The sequence below is a fragment of the Macaca mulatta genome, chromosome 19, assembly GCF_049350105.2.
Source record: "Macaca mulatta isolate MMU2019108-1 chromosome 19, T2T-MMU8v2.0, whole genome shotgun sequence".
Classification (NCBI taxonomy): Eukaryota; Metazoa; Chordata; class Mammalia; order Primates; family Cercopithecidae; genus Macaca; species Macaca mulatta.
The window spans coordinates 14,620,844-14,643,234 of NC_133424.1; the positions used below are offsets into that span (position 1 = coordinate 14,620,844).

Below are 22,391 nucleotides of genomic sequence, written 5' to 3' on the forward strand. Positions count from 1 at the left end.
CGTCTGCAAGTCACAGAGTCCAGGCACTGTGGGCTCAGGCACAGTCCCCCGACACCACCTAACCAACCCTGCCTTTTGACCAGCCTATCATGACCCTGTCCCCTGAGCAAGCTGTGCCCCTGCCTGGACAAGTGGGGACCCCTGATCCTGACCTCTGACCTCTCCCCAACCCTAACTATGCGTTTGCCTGTGACTGCACTGCCACAACTGGGTCCCTATTCTACCCAGACAGGCCACACAGTGACCCCTGCCCCCTGCCCAGTCCAAACTGTGGCCAGCTCAAATTAAGCCTCTGTCTTAGTCCAGCCTTTGCACGCAAGCTTCCTTTTCCCTGCTTTCCATCCCCTCTCCTCCAACTCCCCTGACAAAGTTCCAAGGCTGTGGACCCCAGAGAAGGTGGCAGGTGGCCCCCGTAGGAGAGCTCTGGGCACATTAGAATCTTCCCAAACTCCAATAATAAAAATTCCAAGACTGGCAGACAGTGTGTGTGTGTGTGTGTGTGTGTGTGTGTGTGCGCGCGCGCGCGGTTGTTGGGCGTAGGACAGGTTTCAGGGATGCGCGGTACGCGGTACCCTCCCTCGGAGGCCCCCACCCCCAGACGCCCTAGGCCGCCTCCCCACTCCCCCTCAGCAGCCCCAGCGGGGACTTTCCGTCGCGGGGAAGGGGCGGGGACCCGGAGCGAAAGGTGCGGAGGCGGCTGCAGGGGTGGCTCGGCTTCCCGTTGCCGCCTCGGGCGCTGTACCCAGAGCTGGGAGCCGAGCAGCGCAGCCGCGCGGGCCCGGCAGGGCTGGGCCGGACTCGGGACGCGCGGGGGGCGCCATGCGGGAAGGCAGGGGCGCCCCTTTCTGGCCGTGGCCGCTGCCCAAGCTGGCGCTGCTGCCTCTGCTGTGGCTGCTTTTCCAGCGGACGCGTCCCCAGGGTGAGTGCTGGAGGGAGCTCGTGTCCCGGGTGCTAACGCTGCTCTCCCCGCGAAGGCGCCAATGCTCTAGGATAAGCCACGCGTTTGCGGAGCGAAAGGCAGAGGTGCAGGCGCCACTCGGCTCCCCCGGGGCAGGGACCCGGCGACACTGGGGAATGGGCGGCAGCAAGGTCGAACCGGAGCCCCGGGGCGGGGTGGGGGAGCTCTCCGGGTGGTTAACAGGATGTGGCGAGCACAGGGAAAGGGGGGGTTTGCACGGAACCTGGGGAGGCTTCCTGCTGCTCATTTCCCTAAGCCCCCCACCTTGCAATTGTCAGAAGTCCAAGTTCTGGGGTGCGCAGGCGGAAGTGGGGGATTCGACCCCCTTTCCTGAGACCCTCTGACTCCCTCTCCAGGCAGCGCCGGGCCACTGCAGTGCTACGGAGTTGGACCCTTGGGCGACTTGAACTGCTCGTGGGAGCCTCTTGGGGACCTGGGAGCCCCCTCCGAGTTACACTTTCAGAGCCAAAAGTAGTGAGTACAGGGAGGTGACGTGGGGAAACAAGCTTTGGAGGTGGCCGCTCAGGTCCCAGACTGCCATGGTTGAAAGGTTCTAGGAGTCAAGCCTGGCCAACATGGTGAAACCCTGTCTATACTAAAAATACAAAAAAAGTTACCCGGGGGCGGTGGCGCCCGCCTGTAGTCCCCGATACTCAGGAGGCTGAGGCATGAGAGTCGCTTGAACCGGGAGGCGGAGGTTGCAGTGATCTCAGATCTCACCACTGCACTCCAGCCTGGGGCACAGAGTGAGACTGTCTCAATTAAAAAAAAAAAAGAAAAAAAAGAAAAAAGAAAAGTCTCAGGAGTCTGCCCCCCTCCCCCAATACTCCTCCACTCCGAAGCCCTTCAATTCTAGCTTCCCTCGTTTCTCTGCTGTGTCACCCTGAGCAAATCACTTTCCCTCTTTGAGGCTCCTTTACATTTCTCTGTTAAATAGCAATCATAGGACCAGGAGAGGTGGCTTGCACCTGTTATCCCAGCATTTTGGGAAGCTGAGGCGGGAGGATCGCTTGAGCCCAGGAGTTCAAGAGTTCAGAGTTTTAGAGAGCCCGTCTCTTTTTCTTTTCTTTTCTTTTTCTTTTTTCTTTTTTTTTTTTTTTTTGAGACGGAGTCTCACTCTGTCGCCCAGGCTGGAGTGCAGTGGCGCGATCTCGGCTCACTGCAAGCTCCGCCTCCTGGGTTTACGCCATTCTCCTGCCTCAGCCTCCTGAGTAGCTGGGACTACAGGCGCCCGCCACCGCGCCCGGCTAATTTTTTGTATTTTTAGTAGAGACGGGGTTTCACCGTGGTCTCGATCTCCTGACCTTGTGATCCGCCCGCCTCGGCCTCCCAAAGTGCTGGGATTACAGGCGTGAGCCACCGCGCCCGGCCTCTTTTTTTTTTTTTTTTTGAGATGGAGTCTCGCTCTGTCGCCCAGGCTGGAGTGCGGTGGCCGAATCTCAGCTCACTGCAAGCTCCGCCTCCCGGGTTTACGCCATTCTCCTGCCTCAGCCTCCCGAGTAGCTGGGACTACAGGCGCCCGCCACCTCGCCCGGCTAGTTTTTTGTATTTTTTAGTAGAGATGGGGTTTCACCGTGTTAGCCAGGATAGTCTCGATCTCCTGACCTCGTGATCCACCCGTCTCGGCCTCCCAAAGTGCTGGGATTACAGGCTTGAGCCACCGCGCCCGGCCTATATTTTTTTTTAGTAGAGACGGGGTTTCACCGTGTTAGCCAGGATAGTCTCGATCTCCTGACCTCGTGATCCGCCCGTCTTGGCCTCCCAAAGTGCTGGGACTACAGGCTTGAGCCACGCGCCCGGCCTTTTTTTTTTTTTTTTTTTTGAGATGGAGTTTCACTCTTGTTGCCCAGGCTGGAGTGCAATGGTGCGATCTTGGCTCACTGCAACCTTCACCTCCTGGGTTCAAGCGATTCTCCTACCTCAGCCTCCCAAATAGCTGGGATTACAGGCATGTGCCACCATGCCTGGCTCATTTTTGTATTTTTAGTAGGGGTGGGGGGAGTTTCACCATGTTGACCAGGCTGATCTTGAACTCCTGACCTCAGGTGATCCACCTGCCTCGGCCTCCCAAAATTCTGGGATTACAGGTGTGAGCCACCGCGCCTGGCCGAGAGCCCCTCTGTTAAAAAACATAAACTATAATATAAATAAAGGGAAATAGGCCAGGCGCTGTGGCTCACGCCTATAATCCCAGCACTTTGGGAGGCTGAGGTGGGCAGATTACTTGAGGTTAGGAGTTCAAGACCAGCTATAGTAATCCCAGCTACTCGGGAGGCTGAGGTGGGAGGATCACTTGAACCCAAGAGGCAGAGGTTGCAGTGAGCTAAGATTGTGCCACTGCACTCCAGCCTGGGTGACAGAATGAGACTCTGTCTCAAAAAAATTTTTTTAAATAAAAAATGGCCAGGCCGGGTGCGGTGGCTCACGCCTGTAATCCCGGCACTTTGGGAGGCTGAGGCGGGTGGATCCCGAGGTCAGGAGATCGAGACCATCCTGGCTAACACGGTGAAACCCCGTCTCTACTAAAAAATACAAAAAAAAAAAAAAAAAATCAGCCGGTTGTGGTGGCGATCGCCTGTAGTCCCAGCTACTAGGGAGGCCGAGGCAGGAGAATGGTGTGAACCTGGGAGGTAGAGCTTGCAGTGAGCCAAGATCACGCCACTCCACTCCAGCCTGGGCGAGAGAGGGAGACTCCGTCTTGGAAAAAAAAAAAATGGCTGGCGCCGTAGCTCACGCCTGTAATCCCAGCACTTTGGGAGGCCGCGGCAGGCAGATCACGAGGTCAGGAGTTCGAGACCAGCCTGACCAACATGGTGAAACCCCATCTCTACTAAAAATACAAAATTAGCCAGGTCTAGTGGTGCATGCCTGTACTCCCAGTCACTCAGGAGGCTGAGGCAGCAGAATTGCTTGAGCCCAGGAAGCAGAGGTTGCAGTGAGCCAAGATCGCACCACTGCACTCCAGCCTGGCAACAGAGTGAGACTCCGTCTCAAAAACATAAAAATAAAAATAAAAAATAAAAACGGAAATAATAATGGAATCTGCCTCTGAAGGTTGAGTCTGAGTGTTCAAAGAGTTAGGTGCTTGGCAAGGAGAAAGTTGCTTCATAATGTGAAGCTGTTCTTTATTGCTGTGTGACATCAGGCAAGTCGCTTAACCTCTCTGAGCATGTTAAAAGATTATTCAGTGTGGTGCTGGGGATGCTGCAGTGAAAGAGGTAGACAGAAAGCCCTGCCCACAGTCCAAGGAAGAGACCTGTGTTTCTTCATGATGAATCGTACCTGGAAACTCATAATTTCAAATTGGGCTAAGTGAGGGAAGAGGAAAAGGGCCAGTGAAAGATAAGAATGGGAGACAGAGGTCCTGGATTTTTTTTTTCTTTTTAATAATAATGATTAAAATACACACAACAGGCCCTGCACGGTGGCTCACGCCTGTAATCCCAGCACTTTGGGAGGCCGAGACAGGTGGATCACCTGAGGTCAGGAGCTGGAGACCAGACTGGCCAACATGGTGAAACCCCGTCTCTACTAAAAATACAAAAATCAGCCAGACTTGGTGGCACATGCCTGTACTCCCAGCTATTTGGGAGTCTGAGGCAGGAGAATCGCTGGAACTCGGGAGGCAGAGGTTGGAGTGAGCTGAGATCGCACCACTGTACTCCAGCCTGGGTGACAGAGCGAGACTCTGTCTAAAAAAAAAAAAAAAAAATCACACAACATAAAACTTACGATATTTTTAAAATTTATTGGCCGGGCGCGGTGGCTCAAGCCTGTAATCCCAGCACTTTGGGAGGCCGAGACGGGCGGATCACGAGGTCGGGAGATCGAGACCATCCTGGCTAACACGGTGAAACCCCGTCTCTACTAAAAAAATACAAAAAACTAGCCGGGCGAGGTGGTGGGCGCCTGTAGTCCCAGCTACTCGGGAGGCTGAGGCAGGAGAATGGCGTGAACCCGGGAGGCGGAGCTTGCAGTGAGCTGAGATCCGGCCACTGCACTCCAGCCTGGGCCACAGAGCGAGACTCCGTCTCTCAAAAAAAAAAAAAAAAAAAAAAAAAAAAAAAAAAAAAAATTTATTTTGGGAACAGTGTCTTACTCCTGTCACCCAGGCTGGGGCAGTCAGCTCACTGCAGCAACTTCCCAGGCTCAGGTGATCCTCCCACCTCAGCCTCCTAAGTAGCTGGGACTACAGGCATACACCACCATGCCCAGCTAATTTTTTAAATATATTTTTTAGTAGACACAGAGTTTTACCATGTTGCCCAGGCTGGTCTTGAACTCCTGAGCTCAAGAGATCCACCTCCCTCATCCTCCCAAAGTGCTGGGATTACAGGCGTGAGTCCCTGTGCCTGGCCAAAATCTACGATCCTAACCATTTTTAAGTGTCCAGTTCAGTGGCATTAAGTACATTCCCATGGTGCTTTCCTGGTTACCATTCACCTCCAGAAGGGGGCCTAGTTTTTTTTTTTGAGATGGAGTTTCGCTCTTGTTGCCCAGGCTGGAGTGCAATGGCTTGATCTCTGCTTACTGCAACCTCCGCCTCCCGGGTTCCAGCAATTCTCCTGCCTCAGCCTCCCGAGTAGCTGGGATTACAAACATGTGCCACCACGCACGGCTAATTTTGTATTTTTAGTAGAGACGGGGTTTCTCCATGTTGATAAGGCTGGTGTTGAACTCCCCACTTCAGATGATCCACCCACCTGGGCCTCCCAAAGTGCTGGGATTACAGGCATGAGCCACTGAGCCCGGCGGGGGGCCTAGTTTTAATTGGTGCAGGGATTGGGGAGTCAGATAAGTTCCTTCTTTTCTATTTTTATTTTAGTTTTTTTGATTTATGTATTGATTTTATTTATTTTGGGAAGAGGTCTTGCTCTGTCACCCAGGATAGAGGGCAGTGGTGCGATCATAGCTCATTGCAACCTCAAACTCCTAGCTCGAGCCATTTTCCCTCCTCGGCCTCCCCAGTAATTGGAACACAGGAATGTGCCATTCATTTTAAAAATTTTTTTGTAGTGGTAGCTCACGTCTGTAATCCCAGCACTTTGGGAGGCTGAGGCGGGAGGATGGTTTGAGCCCAGGAGTTGGAGACCAGCCTGAGCAACATAGTGAGACCATCTCTATTAAAAAAAAAGAAAGAGGCCGGGCGCGGTGGCTCACGCCTGTAATCCCAGCACTTTGGGAGGCCGAGGCGGGCGGTTCACAAGGTCAGGAGATCGAGACCACGGTGAAACCCCGTCTCTACTAAAAATACAAAAAATTAGCCGGGCGCGGTGGCGGGCGCCTGTAGTCCCAGCTACTCAAGAGGCTGAGGCAGGAGAATGGCATAAACCCAGGAGGCGGAGCTTGCAGTGAGCCGAGATCGCGCCACTGCACTCCAGCCTGGGCGACAGAGCGAGACTCCGTCTCAAAAAAAAAAAAAAAAAAAAAAAGAAAGAAAGAAAGAAACAAAGAATAAGAAGAAGAAGAAGAGGAAGAGAAGGGAAAAAAGTAAGAATAATTTTAAAAGTAAATAAATAAATAATTTATTTGGTAGAGACAGAGTCTTGCTCTGTTGCGTAAGCTAGTCTTGAACTCTTGGGCTCAAGCGATCCTCCCACCTTGCCCTCCCAAAATGCTGGAATTACAGGTGCCATTATGCCCAGCCTGTAATTTTGTATTCTTTGACCATGATTTTCTCTCCCAGCCTCTGTAGTCACCAGTTTACTCTGCCTCTAGGAGGAGTTCAAATGTTTTAGATTCCATGTATCAGTGAAAACATGTGGTGTTTGTCTTTCCGTGTCTTATTTCACGTAACATATTGTTCTCCATTTCCATCTACTCGCTCTGTCGCCCAGGCTGGAGTACAGTGGCGCGATCTCAGCTCACTGCAACCTCCGCCTCCACGGTCCAACCGATTCTCTTGCCTCAGCCTCCCAAGTAGCTGAGATTACAGGTGCGCATCTCCACATATGGCTAATTTTTGTATTTTTATAGAGCTGAGTTTCACCATGTTGGCCAGGCTGATCTCAAACTCTTCATCTCAAGTGATCCACCCGCGCAGTGCATTTTCTTCTTTTTTTTTTTTTTTTTGAGACAGAGTCTCTCTCTGTCGCCCAGGCTGGAGTGCAGTGGCCGGATCTCAGCTCACTGCAAGCTCTGCCTCCCCGGTTCACGCCATTCTCCTGCCTCAGCCTCCTGAGTAGCTGGGACTACAGGCGCCCGCCACCTCACCCGGCTAGTTTTTTTTTTTTTGTATTTTTTAGTAGAGACGGGGTTTCACCGTGTTACCCAGGATGGTCTTGATCTCCTGACCTTGTGATCCGCCCGTCTCGGCCTCCCAAAGTGCTGGGATTACAGGCTTGAGCCACCGCACCCGGCCTTTTTTTTTTTTTTCTTTTGAGACAAAGTCTCGCTCTGTCGCTCAGGCTGGAGTGCAATGGCCAATCTCAGCTCACTGCAACCTCCGCCTCCTGGGTTCAAGCGATTCTCCAGCTTTAGCCTCTTGAGTAACTGGGATTACAGGCATGCACCATCAGGCCTGGCTAATTTTTGTATTTTTAGTAGAGATGGGGTTTCACCATGTTGGTCAGGCTGGTCTCAAACTCCCGACCCGAACTCTGCCCACCTCAGCCTCCCAAAATGCTGGGATTACAGGCGTCAACCACCACGCCCAGCCCCACATATTCTTGATCCATACATCTGGTGATGGACACATTCCATATATTGGCTATTGTGAGTAGTGCTGCATTGGGAAGACAGATGTCCGTTGGACAAACTTATTTCATTTCCTTATTATTTTTATTTATTTATTTTTTTGAGACAGAGTCTGGCTCTGTTGCCCAGGCTGGAGTGCAGTGGCTCAATCTCGGCTCACTGCAACCTCCATTTCACGGGTTCAAGCGATTCTCCTGCCTCCCAAGTAGCTGGGACTACAGGCGTCTGCCACCACACATGGCTAATGTTTGTATTTTTAGTAGAGATGGGGTTTCACGATGTTGTCCAGGCTGGTCTCCAACTCCTGGCTTCAAGTGATCCGCCTGCCTCGGCCTCCTGAAGTGCTGGGATTACCGGTGTGAGCCACCACACCTGGCCCCTCTTACTATTTGTCAAACACACCAGGCACAGTTTGGCCTCCAGGCCTTTGCACCCTGTGTCTCCTCTTCCTGGAATGCTGTTCTTCTAGCTACTGTATGGTTCTGTCCTCATCTCCTTCAGGCCTTTATTCAAATGTCTCCTCAGGCTGGGTGTGATGGCCTGCCCCTGCCCCACCCCTCTCCCCCCACCTCACCGCCCTCCCCGTACCTGTAATCCCAACACTGGGAGGCCAAGGGGGGTGGTGGTGGGGATTGCTTGAGGCCAGGAGTTCCAGACCAGTCTGGCCAACAGACCGAGACCTCTCTCTCTCCCTTTTTTTTTTTTTTTTTGAGACAGAGTCTCACTCTGTTGCCAGGCTGGAGTACAGTGGTGCGATCTTGGCTCACTGCAACCTCTGACTCCCTGGTTCAAGCGATTCTCCTGCCTCAGCCTCCCAAGTAGCTGGGATTACAGGCATGCGGCACCACGCCCAGCTAATTTTTGTATTTTTAGTAGACAGGGTTTCACCGTGTTGGCCAGGATGGTCTCAATCTCTTGACCTCGTGATACACCTGCCTTGGCCTCCCAAAGTGCTGGGATCACAGGTGTGAGCCACCGCACCTGGCCTCGCTCTCTCTTTCTATATATATGGTGTTTTTGTTGCTGTTTTTGAGACAGGGTCTTACCCTGTCACCCAGGCTGGAGTGCAGTGGCATGATTCCAACTCAACCTACTGGGCTCAATCAATCCTCCCACCCCAGCCTCTCAAGTAGCTGGAACCACAGGTATGCGCCACCACCCCTGGCTAATTTTTAAAACATTTTTTTTAAAGATGTGGGGTCTCAGTATGTGATTGCTTGAGGCCGAGAGTTAGAGGAGACTAGCCTGGGCAACATAGCAAGACCCCATTTCTACAAAAAATTTAAAAATTAGCTGGGCACTGTGATGCACACCTGTTATCCCAGCTACTCTGGAGGCTGTTATCCCAGCTACTCTGGAGGCTGAGTCAGGAGGATTACTTGAGCCTAGGAGTTCAAGGTTGCAGTGATCTATGATCCCACCACTCCAGTGACAGAGTGAGATCGTGTCTCTAAAAAAAAAAAAGAGAGAGAACAGGACTGGGCGTGGTGACTCATGCCTGTAATCCCAGCACTTTGGGAGGCCGAGACAGGCGGATCACCTGAGGTTGGAGTTCGAGACCAGCCTGACCAACATGGAGAAACCCTGTCTCTACTAAAAGTACAAAATTATCCGGGTGTGGTGGCACATGCCTGTAATTCCAGCCACTAGGGAGGCTGAGGCAGGAGAATCGCTTGAACCTGGGAGGCAGAGGTTGCAGTGAGCCAAGATCGCACCATTGCACTCCAGCCTGGGCAACAAGAGCAAAACTCCGTCTCAAAAAATAAAAAAAGAAAGAAAGAGAGAGAGAGAGAGAGAGAGGAGGGAGGGAGGGAGGGAAAGGGAAGGAAAGAAAGAAAAACAGAGAGAGAAAAGAGCAGTTACAACTGGGCATGGTGGCTCATGCCTGTAATCTTAGCACTTTGGGAGGCCGAGGTGTGTGTATCACTTGAGGTCAGGAGTTCGAGACCAGCCTAGCCAACATGTGAAACCACATCTCTACTAAAAATACAAGAAAATTAGCCAGGTGTGGTGGCACACGCCTGTAATTCTAGCTACTTGGGAGGATGAGGTGGCAGGATCACTTGAACCCAGGAGGAAGAGGTTGCAGTAAGCCAAAATCACATTACAGTCCAACTTAGGTGACTGTGTCAAAAAAAAAAAAAAAAAGAGCAGTTACATTTATTACCCTCATTTTGTAGATGAGGAAACTAGCGCACAGAGACGTTAAGTTACTTACTCAAGGTCACACAGCTCTGAAGCAGCAGAGGTGGGATTTGAACCCAAACGGAGCAGGCTGCAGCCACTCTGTTGGCACAAGGGTGGTTATTAGTGGCCCTGGCTGTAGCCGAGTGTACATCTCACCCCCGCCTCTCTCCTCACAGCCGTTCCAACAAAACCCAGACTGTGGCAGTGGCAGCCGGGCAGAGCTGGGTGGCCATTCCTCGGGAACAGCTCACCATGTCTGACAAGCTCCTTGTCTGGGGCACTAAGGCAGGCCAGCCTCTCTGGACCCCCATCTTCGTGAACCTGGAAACCCAAAGTAATGTGGCGGGAGGGTGGGGCGCTCTATGCGGGGTGGGTGCTCTTGGAGGGCATGGCTCGCTACACCCTGGTTTTCTCTTCCCCAGTGAAGCCAAATGCCCCCCAGCTGGGCCCTGACGTGGACGTTTCCGAGGATGAGCCCCTGGAGGCCATTGTCCATTGGGCCCCACCTACGTGGCCGTCTCATAAAGTTCTGATCTGCCAGTTCCACTACCGAAGATGTCAGGAGGCGGCCTGGACCCTGGTGAGTGCTGGGGTCCTTTTCTCCCCACGCTATCCTGGGCAGGGACTGAGGCAACATCCCCTAATCTGAGACCCAGCCAAGGACTCATTCTGTGCCTGTCCCTGAGCCTGTCTGCATCCCACACAAAATGCCTGCACGTGCCTCTTGTTCAGTTACAAATTCTCCTCCCATGGCCGGGCGCGGCGGTTCACGCCTATAATCCCAGCACTCTGGGAGGCCAAAGGGGACAGATCACTTGAGGTCAAGAGTTCGAGACCAGCCTGGCCAACATGGCGAAATCCCATCTCCACTAAAAATACAAAAATTAGCCAGGCATGGTGGTAGGTGCCTGTAATCCCAGCTACTGAAGGCTGAAGCAGGATTCACTGGAACCTGAGAGGCGGAAGTTGCAGTGAGCCGAGACTGGGCCACTGCACTCCAGCCTGAGCGACAGAGCAAGACTCAGTCTCAAAAAAAATTTTTTTTTCTCCTGCCAAAATAATCTATCACCCCGTCATGGTGGCTAATTCCTAAAATCCCAGCACCTTGGGAGGCTGAGGCAGGAGGATCACTTGAGGCCAAGAGTTCAAGACCAGCCTGGGCAACTTAGGGAGACCTCATCTCTACGAAAAAGGTGAAACAATTATGAGGGCATGGTGGCTCATGCCTGGAGTCTCAGCTACTCAGGAGGCTGAGGCAGGAGGATTGTTTGAGGTCAAGAGTTTGAGAACAGCCTGGGCAGGACAGCAAGATTTGTCTCTAAGAAGTTAAAAAATAATCCGGCCAGGTGCGGTGGCTCACACCTGTAATCCCAGCACTGTGGGAGGCCAAGGAGTGTGGATCACCTGAGGTCAGGAGTTCGGGACCAGCCTGGCCAACATGGTGAAACCCCATCTCTACTAAAAGTACAAAAAAGTAGCTGGGCGTGGTGATGGGTACCTGTAGTCCCAGCTACTTGAGAGGCTAAGGCAGGAGAATCGCTTGAACCTGGGAGGTGGAGGATGCAGTGAGCCGAGATCGTGCCACTGCACTCCAGTCTGGGCAACAGAGCAAGACTCTGTCTCAAAAAAAGAAAAAAAAAGAGTTGAGAGTTATGATTATTCATGCAATTCAGAGCAACATGAGATGCAGAATTTTTTTTTTTTTTTTGAGACAGAGTCTTGCTGTGTTGCCCAGGCTGGAGTGCAGTGGCCAGATCTCAGCTCACTGCAAACTCCGCCTCCCGGGTAGCTGGGACTACAGGTGCCCGCCACCTCGCCCAGCTAGTGTTTTGTATTTTTTTTTAGTAGAGACGGGGTTTCAGCGGGTTAGCCAGGATGGTCTCGATCTCCTGACCTCGTGATCCGCCTGTCTCGGCCTCCCAAAATGCTGGGATTACAGGCTTGAGCCACCGCGCCCGGCCAGAATTTTTTTTTTTTGAGACGGAGTTTTGCTCTTATTGCCCGGGCTGGAGTGCAATGGCAGGATCTTGGCTCACTGTAACCTCTGCCATCTGGGTTCAAGCAATTCTCCTGCCTCAGCCTCCCGAGTAGCTGGGATTACAAGCATGTGCCATCATGCCTGGCTAATTTTGTGTTTTTAGTAGAGACGGGGTTTCTCCATGTTGGTCAGGCTGGTCTTGAACTCCTGACCTCAAGTGATCAGCCTGCCTGGGCCTCCCAAAGTCCTGGGATTACAGGCGTGAGCAACCGTACCCAGTCCCTTTTTTTTTTTTTTTTTTTGAGACGGAGTCTCGCTCTGTTGCCCAGACTGGAGTGCAGTGGCACCATTTCAACTCACTGCAACCTCCACCTCCCAGGTTCAAGCGATTCTCCCACCTCAGCCCCCCAAGTAGGTGGGATTACAGGCATGTGCCACTATGCCCAGTTAAGTTTTTTTTTGGTAGAGATGGGGTTTTGCTGTGTTGGCCAGGCTGGTCTCAAACTCCTGACCTCAGGTGAGCCACCTGCCTCCACCTCCCAAAGTGTTGGGATTACAGGCATGAGCCACCTCACCCGGCTGAGAGGCAGACTTTGGAATCTGACTACCTCAGTGCTCAGCTCCAGCACACCAGCTCTATGACCTTGGGCTAGTCACTTTCCCTCTCTGGGCCTCAGTTCCCTCACCTATAAAATGAGATAATAATAGAAGTTACCACTTCCTGCTATACCTAACACACAGAGTGACCACCTTTTCTCTGTCTGCTCAGGACTGTGCCAATTTTTCTGACAGGCCCATGTTCTGGAAACCCCCTTGGTCCTGGGCAAATACAAACAGTTGCTCGCTGTGCTGATAGATAAGTTCAAGTACCAGCTAGGCGCAGTGGCTCTAATCCCAGCACTTTGGGAGGCCGAGGTGGGCAGATCACCTGAGATCAGGAATTCAAGACCAGCCTGGCCAAGATGGTGAAACCCTGTCTCTACTAAAAATACAAAAGTTGGCTGGGCACGGTGGCTCACACCTGTAATCCCAGCACTTTGGGAGGCCGAGGCGGGCGGATCACGAGGTCAGGAGATCGAGACCATCCTGGCTAACACGGTGAAACCCCGTCTCTACTAAAAATACAAAAAATTAGTGGGGTGTGGTGGCGGGTGCCTATAGTCCCAGCTACTCGGGAGGCTGAGGCAGGAGAATGGCGTGAACCCGGGAGGTGGAGCTTGCAATGAGCTGAGACTGCGCCACTGCACTCTAGCCTGGGCAACAGAGCGAGACTCTGTCTCAAAAAAAAAAAAAAAAAAAAGACTCCGTCTCAACAAACATAAAAAAGCCAGGTGTGGTGACAGGTGCCTGTAATCCCAGGTACTCAGGAGGCTGAGGCAGGAGAATCGCTTGAACCCAGGAGGGAGAGGTTGCAGTGAGCCAAGATCGCACCACTGCACTCTAGCCTGGGCCACAGAATGAGACTGTCTCAAAATGAAAAACAAAGTCCAAAAAAAAAAACAAAAAAAACCCGATAAGTTCAAATACCCTTGACTCAGGCCCTGGGCCCATCACACTCACCTGTCTCTCCCCCAGCTGGAACTGGAGCTGAAGACCATACCCCTGGCCCCTGTTGAGATCCAAGATTTGGAGCTAGCCACTGGCTACCAAGTGTATGGCCGCTGCCGAATGGAGAAGGAAGAGGATTTGTGGGGCGAGTGGAGCCCCATTTTGTCCTTCCAGACACCGCCTGCTGGTGAGGATATCTGGGCTTGCCCTCAATCTACGCCCTTCCCACCCACGGAGTCTGTCCAATCATGTCCCACTCATTTATTCCCCCGTTTCCTCATCCTTGCCAGCTCCAAAAGATGTGTGGGTATCAGGGAACCTCTGTGGGACGCCTGGAGGAGAGGAACCCTTGCTTCTGTGGAAGGTGAGCTTCAGGGACCAGTTACATTTCTCTGCACGTGTCAGGAATCCCCTAAATAACAATGACATAAGACCGGATGCAGTGGCTCACGCTTGTAATCCCAGCACTGTGGGAGGCCGAGGAGGGTGGATCACTTGAGGTCAGGAGTTGGAGACCAGCCTGGCCAACATGGTGAAACCCCATCTCTACTAAAAATACAAAAATTAGCTGGGAGCGGTGGCAGGCACCTGTAATCCCAGCTACTTAGGAGGCTGAGACGGGAGAATCGCTGGAACCCAGGAGGTGGAGGTTGCAGTGAGCCGAGATCACGCCACTGCACTCCAGCCTGGGCAACAAGAGTGAAACTCTGTCTCCAAAACAAAAAACAAAACAACAACAACAACAACAAAACACCAATGACATAAACAAGACAGAGTTTCCCATACTGCCCCCTTGAGGTTGCTTCGAAGATTCAAGGATGCGTTGCTAGAATGGTCAGTATAGGGTGGGGCATGGAGCAAGTCTCCACCAATGTCAGCTGCTTCAGAGAGGTCTGAGCCATGAGGATGGGTGCAGATATTCCGGGCGGAGGCAGCAGATGCAAAAACCTGACAGCGAGACTGGAGCTCAGCCCCAGAAAATATAACACAGTGTGCTAAGAGTTTATTTATTCATTTACTTATTTTGAGATGAAGTCTCGCTCTGTCGCCCAGGCTGGAGTGCAGCGGTGTGATCTCATCTCAGCTCACTGCAACCTCCGCCTCCCAGGTTCAGGCCATTCTCTGCCTCAGCCTCCAGAGTAGCTGGGATTACACGCACCTGCCACCACGCCCGGCTAATTTTTGTATTTTCACTAGAGTTGGGGGTTTCACCATCTTGGCCAGGATCGTCTTGAACTCCTGACCTCGTGATCCACCTTCCTGGGCCTCCCAAAGTGCCAACATGGTGAAACCCCATCTCTACTAAAAATACAAAAATTAGCTGGGTGTGATGGCAGGTGCCTGTAATCCCAGCTACTCAGGAGGCTGAGGCAGGGACATCACTTGAACCCGGGAGGTGGAGGTTGCAGTGAGCTGAGATCGCGCCACTTCACTCTAGTCTGGGTAACAGAACGAGACTCAGTCTCAAAAAACAAAACAAAACAAGAAAAAGCTTCACTGACCAGTGGTTTATCAGGTGACCTCAGGGAGACACATACATGTGCCTAATTAATGGGAGATATTAACCCTTTTTTCCCTTCATCCCTCAGGCCCCAGGGCCCTGTGTGCAGGTGAGCTACAAAGTCTGGTTCTGGGTTGGAGGTCGTGAGCTGAGTCCGGAAGGAGTTACCTGCTGCGGCTCCCTTATTCCCAGCGGGGCAGAGTGGGCCAGAGTGTCCGCTATCAACGCCACAAGCTGGGAGCCTCTCACCAACCTCTCTTTGGTCTGCTTGGGTGAGAGACTGTGACCTTCCTCAGCTCGGTGCCCTGGAGGGGTGGGAGGTGGCTTCCTGAGTGGCCAGCTGCGACTTCTCTCCACCCTCCAGATTCAGCCTCTGCCCCCCATAGCGTGGCGGTCAGCAGCATCGCTGGGAGCACGGAGCTACTGGTGACCTGGCGACCGGGGCCTGGGGAGCCACGGGAGCATGTAGTGGACTGGACTCGAGATGGGGACCCCCTGGAGAAACTCAACTGGGTCCGGCTTCCCCCTGGGAACTTCAGTGCTCTGTTACCAGGTGAGGCCCTGGGACACCTGGGTTTCCATCCCAGCTGTTAAAACAGAGCAGACAGATGGGTGGACTTGTAAGAGGGAGTGCTATGATTAAAGCAGCGTGATGGCCGGGCTTGGTGGCTCACGCCTGTAATCCCAGCACTTTGGGAGGCTGAAAGGGGCGGATCACCTGAGGTCAGGAGTTCGAGACCAGCCTGGCCAACGTAGTGAAACCCTGTCTCTACTAAAAATACAAAAATTAGTGGGGCGTGGCGGCTCACACCTGTAGTTCCAGCTACTCGGGAGGCTGAGGCAGGAGAATCGCTTGAACCTGGGAGGTGGAGTTGCAGTGAGCCAAGATTGCGCCATTGCACTCTAGCCTGGGTGACAGAGTGAGACTCAGTCTCAAAAAAATAAATAAATAAATAAACAATAAAGTAGCGTGAATTCACGCAAGACTTTTTTTTTTTTTTTTTTTTTTTTTTTTGATTTTTGGAGGCAAGATCCCACTCTGTGGCCCAGGCTAGAGTGCAATGGCGCCATCTCAGCTCACTGCAACCTCCATCTTCTGGGTTCAAGCGGTTCTCGTGACTCAGCTTCCTGAGTAGCTGGGACTACAGGAGTGTGCCACCACACCCGGTTAATTTTTTTTTTTTTTTTTTAGTAGAGACGGGGTTTCACCATGTTGGTGTGGCTGGTCTCCAACTCCTGACCTCAAGTGATCTGCCTGCCTTTGCCTCCCAAAGTGCTCGGATTACAGGCGTGAGCCACTGTGCCCAGCCTAACTTTTCTTTTTTTCTTTTTTTTTTTTTTTTCTTTTTTTGAGATGGAGGCTGGCTCTGTCACCCAGGCTGGAGTGCAGTGGCATGATCTCAGCTCACTGCAGCCTTCACCTCCTGGGTTCAAGCGATTCTCGTGCCTCAGCCTCCAGGGAGTAACCGGGATCACAGGCGCCTACCGACGTGCCCAGCTAATTTTTTTTATTTTTAGTAGAGACGGGGTTTCACCATGGTTGGCCAAGATGGTATCAAACTCCTGACCTCAAGAGATCCACCCACCTCAGCCTCCCAAAATGATGGGATGACAGGGGTGAGCCACCACACCTGGCCTTTTTGTTGTTGTTGTTGAGACGGAGTCTCGCTCTGTCGCCCAGGCTGGAGTGCAGTGGCGTGATCTTGGCTCACTGCAAGCTCTGCCTCCCGAGTTCATGCCATTCTCCTGCCTCAGCCTCCCCAGTAGCTGGGACTACAGGTGCCTGCTACTACACCTGGCTAATTTTTTTTTTTGTATTTTTGTATTTTTAGTAGAAATGGAGTTTCACCGTGTTAGCCAAGATGGTCTTGATCTCTTGACCTCGTGATCTGCCCTCCTCAGCCTCCCAGAGTGCTGGGATTTCAGGCGTGAGCCACCACACCTGGCATCTCTTTTTTTTTTTTTTAAGAGATGAGTCTCACTCTGTCAGCCAGGCTGGACTGCAGTGGCGTGATCTCAGCTCACTGCAGCGTCAACCTCCATGGCTCAAGCATTCCTCCCACCTCAGCGTCCTGAGGAGCTGGGATTACAGGCACACGCCACCAAGCCCAGATAGTTTTTGTATTTTTTGTAGAGGTGGGGTTTCTCCATGTTGCCCAGGCTGTTCTTGAACTCCTGAGCTCAGGCAATCCCCCTGTCTTGGCCTCCCAAAGTGCTGGGGTGACAGGCATGAGCCACCATACCTGGCAAGAAATCTTTATTAATTAGTTACTTAATTAAAGGACTTGGAAGAACTGCAAAGATGTTGGGTGAGAAATTTAGGACACAGTCCCAAGACCCACAAGGATATATGAACCAAAGAAGCAAAGGCACAATTATGGAAAATTCCCAGTTGAGGAAGGCTATGTGGATGTGATAGGGTTTAGAGGAGGGACTGCAGCAGCCTCAGTTACCACGGTAGGTGCTGTCAGTTGCCTGCTCATATCTGTTTGACCACGTCAGAGCCCTTAGGCCTCTCTCCCAGCTGCCCACACTTAAGTTTCCTGGCCTGAGGGCTTTTTCTGGTCACTGAGGCATTTTGCCTGAAGCAAGATGGAAATATTGAGGAGTTAAGAGCCCTCAGGAGCAGCCCTCAGCCATGACTAATGAGGCTTGGTGGATTAATACCCCAGCTCCCTCCTGAGCTGGGCTGACTCTGTGATGTCTGCTCTCTGCTGCCCCCAAGAGGTCCCCCATGGGACTGCGTCTCAGTTGTCCACAGTGAGAACTTGTTCCTTCCCCATTTCACTCCCCTGCTGCCCTATTGGGGTTTTCTGGGATTACCTCCTAGATAAATGACTTACACTCAGATCCTTATCTCAGGGTGTCCTTCTGGGGAACCCAATGAAGACACCTAGCAAGTAGGAAATGGGCATGGGAAGGAGAGCCAATTCTTTTTTTTTTTTTTTTTGAGGCAGAGTCTGGCTCTCTTGCCCAGGCTGGAGTGCAGTGGCCGGATCTCAGCTCACTGCAAGCTCCGCCTCCTGGGTTCACGCCATTCTCCTGCCTCAGCCTCCCGAGTAGCTGGGACTACAGGCGCCCGCCACCTCGCCCAGCTAGTGTTTTGTATTTTTTAGTAGAGACGGGGTTTCACTGTGTTAGCCAGGATGGTCTCGATCTCCTGACCTCGTGATCTGCCCGTCTCGGCCTCCCAAAGTGCTGGGATTACAGGCTTGAGCCACCGCGCCCGGCCAGGAGAGCCAATTCTAACTGGTCCTTGTTCCTTTGTCACTCAGGGAATTTCACAGTCGGCGTCCCCTATCGAATCACTGTGACCGCAGTTTCTGCTTCGGGTTTGGCCCCTGCACCCTCCATCTGGGGGTTCAGAGAGGAACTAGGTAAGAGGTGGGGCTGGAGGATGGGGGGGCTCCTGTAACCCAGGCCGACCTTGACCTACTGCCTTCCTCCCCAGCACCCCTAGTGGGGCCAACGCTTTGGCGACTCCAAGATGCCCCTCCAGGGACCCCCGCCATAGCGTGGGGAGAGGTCCCAAGGCACCAGCTTCGAGGACACCTCACCCACTACACCTTGTGTGCCCAGGGTGGAACCAGCCCCTCCGTCTGCATGAATGGTGAGCTTCTCTGCCTGCCAACCTATCCTCCCAGCCCCCACAAGACCCACCCATCAGTCAACCCCACCCCTTGTCCCCACGTGGGCCTCTTTGGCCCAGGGACCATACATAGTGTCCTCAATTCCCTCTTGGCTATCAATGTAATGAACTTTCATTCAGCCATTAAAAATGAGGATGCCAATCTATATTTATCGACATTGAAAGATGCCTATCATATTTTATTAGTGAAAAAGATAAAAGGATGTCAAAATTCTGTGGTACGGTTCCTTTTTTTTTTTTTTTTTTTTTGAGACGGAGTCTTGCTTTGTCACCCAGGCTGGAGTGCAATGGTGCAATCTTGGCTCGCTGCAACCTCCTCCTCCCAGATTCAAGTGATTCTCCTGCCTCAGCCTCCTAAGTTACTGAAATTACAGGCACATACCACCATGCCCAGCTAATTTTTGTGTTTTTAGTAGAGACGGGGTTTTGCCATGTTGGTCAGGCTGGTCTTGAACCCCTGACCTCATGATCCACCCGCCTCGGCCTCCCAAAGTGCGGGGACTATAGGCTTGAGTCACCGTGCCTGGCCTATATGTAATTTTAAATATATATATAGAAGGTCTGGCACGGTGGATCACACCTGTAATCCCCACACTTTGGGAGGCAAAGGCAGGCAGATCACTTGAGGTCAGGAGTTTGAGACCAGCCTGGCCAACATGGTGAAACCTCATCTCTACTAAAAATACAAAATTAGCCAGGCCTGGTGGCGCAGCCTGTAGTCCAGCTACTCAGGAGGCTGAGGCACTAGAATTGCTTGAACCCAGGGGGTGGAGGTTGCAGTGAGCCGAGATTGTGCAAAGAAAAACTAAATAATATCTAAGCAGTGTATAAGATGGTGATAACTGCCGAGTAGAGAATGAAGCCAGGGGCTGGGCACGGTGGCTCACACCTATAATCCCAGCACTTTGGGAGGCCGAGGCGGGCAGATCACCTGAGATCAGGAGTTTGAGACCAGCCTGACCAATATGGTGAAACCCGGTCTCCACTAAAAATATGAAAATTAGCCAGATGTGGTGGCAGGCACCTGTAGTCCCAGCTACTCAGGAGGCTGAGACAGCAGAATTGCTTGAACCTAGGAGGCGGAGGTTGCAGTGAACTGAGATCGCACCACTGCAGTCTATCCTGGGCAACAGAGTGTTACAGAGCGAGACTCCATCTCAAAAAAAAAAAGAATCAAGGAAGGTGGGTGGTGAAGGGGGTGCAATTTCAAATAGAGCGGGGTCAAGGAAAGTCCCATGGAAGAAGTGACCTTTGAGCAAAGACCTAAAAGAGATGAGGAAGGAGCCATGCTGATATCTGGGAGAAAGTGTTGCAGACAGCAGGAAGAGCACATGCAAAGGCCCTGTGGTAGGCTTGACCACCTCCCCAACTTCTTTGGTTGTGTTCTCCAGTGAGTGGCAACACACAGAGTGTCACCCTGCCTGACCTTCCTTGGGGTCCCTGTGAGCTGTGGGTGACAGCATCTACCATCGCTGGACAGGGCCCTCCTGGTCCCATCCTCCGGCTTCATCTACCAGGTAGGGGGATTGGGATGGGATTGCCACAGGGAGGGGATGCGCTCTAGGTAGCGTCTGGAGTCATTACTTGGAAGCTGGTGCAGTGGCTCACCCCTGTAATCCTAACACTCTGGGAGGCTGAGGCAGGAGAATTACTTGAGCCCAGGAGTTCAACACCAGCCTGGGCAACATAGTGAGACCCCATCTCTACAAAAAATAAAACAATTAGCTGGATGTGGTAGCATGCGCCTGTGGTCCCAGCTCCTGGAGAGGCTGAGGCTGGAGGATCGCTTGAGCCCAGGAGTTGGAGGCTGCAGTATGCTGATCACACCACTGCACTCCAGCCTGGGCAACAGAGCAAGACCTTGTCTTTAAAAAATTAAGAATTGCCAGGCGCAGTGGCTCACACCTGTAATCTCAGCACTTTTGGGAGGCCAAGGTGGGTAGATCAGTTGAGGTCAGGAGTTTGAGACCAGCCTGACCAATGTGGTGAAACTCCGTCTCTACTAAAAATACAAAAATTATCCAGGCGTGGTGGCGCGCGGCTGTAATCCCAGCTACTTGGGAGATTGAGATAGGAGAATTACTTGAACCCAGGAGGCAGAGGTTGCAGTGAGCTGAGATCGCACCACTGCACTCCAGCCTGGGCGACAGGGCAAGACTCCGTCTCAAAAATAAAAATAAAAAATAAAATAAAAATTAAGAATGATCTCTTCCCTACCCTACCAGATAACACCCTGAGGTGGAAAGTCCTGCCGGGCATCCTGTTCTTGTGGGGCTTGTTCCTGATGGGGTGTGGTCTGAGCCTGGCCACCTCTGGAAGGTGAGGCTGTCAGATACATGCATCTCTGCCCACGTGGGGAAGGCGGCTGGGCATTTCGCTGAGCTTCCAGGGGGGCTTGAAGGGTAGCCTTGGGGCTCAGTCACATTCATGAACCCTGCATCCTGGGCTGGGGCATCTGGCCATCTGGATCCGCTGCCCTGACTCCTCCTGGCTTGCCAGGTGCTACCACCTATGGCACAAGGTGCTGCCCCGCTGGGTCTGGGAGAAGGTTCCTGATCCTGCCAACAGCAGTTCAGGCCAGCCCCACATGGAGGTGAGTCAAAGGGCCGGCCAGTCGGAGCCCTCTGGGGCAGTGGGGAGAGGGTGAGGGGTAGGTGGGGGAGGCTGGGGCAGGATTACAAGCTCCTCATCTCTTCCCAGCAAGTGCCTGAGGCCCAGCCCCTTGCGGACTTGCCCATCCTGGAAGTGGAGGAGATGGAGCCCCCGCCGGTTATGGAGTCCTCCCAGCCCCCCCAGGTCACAGCCCCACTTGACTCTGGGTATGAGAAGCACTTCCTGCCCACACCTGAGGAGCTGGGCCTTCTGGGCACCCTCAGGCCGCAGGTTCTGGCCTGAACCACACCTCTGGCTGGAGACTGCCAGCCAGGCCAGAGGGATGCTCATGCAGGTTGCACTCCAGTCCTGGATTAGCCCTCTTGATGGATGAAGACACTGAGGGCTCAGAGAGTCTGAGTCACTTACCTGAGGACTCCCAGCCAGGCAAAGGTGGGATTGAAGGACCCCTATAGAGAAGGGCTTGGCCTCCATGGGGAAGGCATGGATGGAAGATGGAGCAAAGGAAAATACATGAAATTGGCTGCCTGCCAAAATCTGTTCCACTATAACAGAATTGCATTCGGACCCCAGCACAGTGGTTCACGCCTATAATCCCAGCACTTTGGCAGGCCAAGGTGGAAGGATCACTTAAGGCCGGGAGTTTGAGACCAGCCTGGGCAACAGAGCAAGACCCCTTACTACAAAAATGAAACATCAAAAACAAAAACAATCAGCTGGGCATGATGGCACACATCTGTAGTCCCAGCTACTTGGGAGGCTGAGGCAGGAGGATTGGTTGAGCCCAGGAGTTTGAAGCTGCAGGGAGCTCTGATTGTACCACTGCACTCCAGGCTGGGAGACAGAATGAGACCTTATCTTAAAAATAAATAAATAAAAAGCAAAAAGAAAAAAAGTACTGCATTTGGGCATCATCTCAGCTCCCTTGCAGCCAGGTGCAGCATGGACTGAGTTCTTGGCAACAGAACGTGGTCAGAAGTGACGTGGCAACACAGGGTCTGGGTGGGGGCTCCCCCACACACTTTCCTTGCCTATGAGCTGGAACATAACACATGCCTATGATCCAGCTTTGGCCATACGCAAGGGGAAGGTGGAGCAAGAAATGAAAAGGAACCTGAATCCCTGAATGACTGCATGGATCAGAACCACTGAGAAAAATAAACTTTTATATTTTTATAGCTACTGTCGCTTTGAGGTCTTTTTGTTACAGCAGCTCAATCTATACTCCTACTGATTATCATCTTTGACTGTAGCAGGGTTA

At 52.4% G+C, this 22,391-nt stretch overlaps 1 protein-coding gene across 4 annotated transcripts; it reads left to right on the forward strand.

The window, feature by feature from the left end:
- Positions 1-481: 481 nt before the first annotated feature.
- IL27RA (interleukin 27 receptor subunit alpha) lies at positions 482-22,312 on the forward strand. 4 transcript variants are annotated; one of them, XM_077977695.1, is made up of 15 exons: positions 503-919; positions 1,315-1,432; positions 6,796-6,893; positions 10,018-10,175; positions 10,264-10,421; positions 13,395-13,554; positions 13,658-13,731; positions 14,957-15,140; positions 15,233-15,421; positions 18,144-18,245; positions 18,320-18,478; positions 19,909-20,034; positions 20,743-20,836; positions 21,017-21,110; positions 21,218-22,312. In XM_077977695.1, the coding sequence occupies exons 4-15, from the start codon at positions 10,094-10,096 to the stop codon at positions 21,410-21,412; spliced, it is 1,617 nt and encodes a 538-aa protein (XP_077833821.1). In that variant the 5' UTR covers positions 503-919; positions 1,315-1,432; positions 6,796-6,893; positions 10,018-10,093; the 3' UTR covers positions 21,413-22,312. The 4 variants fall into 4 exon arrangements, with proteins under 4 accessions (XP_001111176.3, XP_077833821.1, XP_077833819.1 ...); XM_001111176.5 differs by lacking the exon at positions 6,796-6,893 and having other exon boundaries at positions 482-919; XM_077977693.1 differs by lacking the exon at positions 6,796-6,893 and having other exon boundaries at positions 534-939; positions 1,261-1,432.
- The last annotated feature ends 79 nt before the right edge of the window (positions 22,313-22,391 follow it).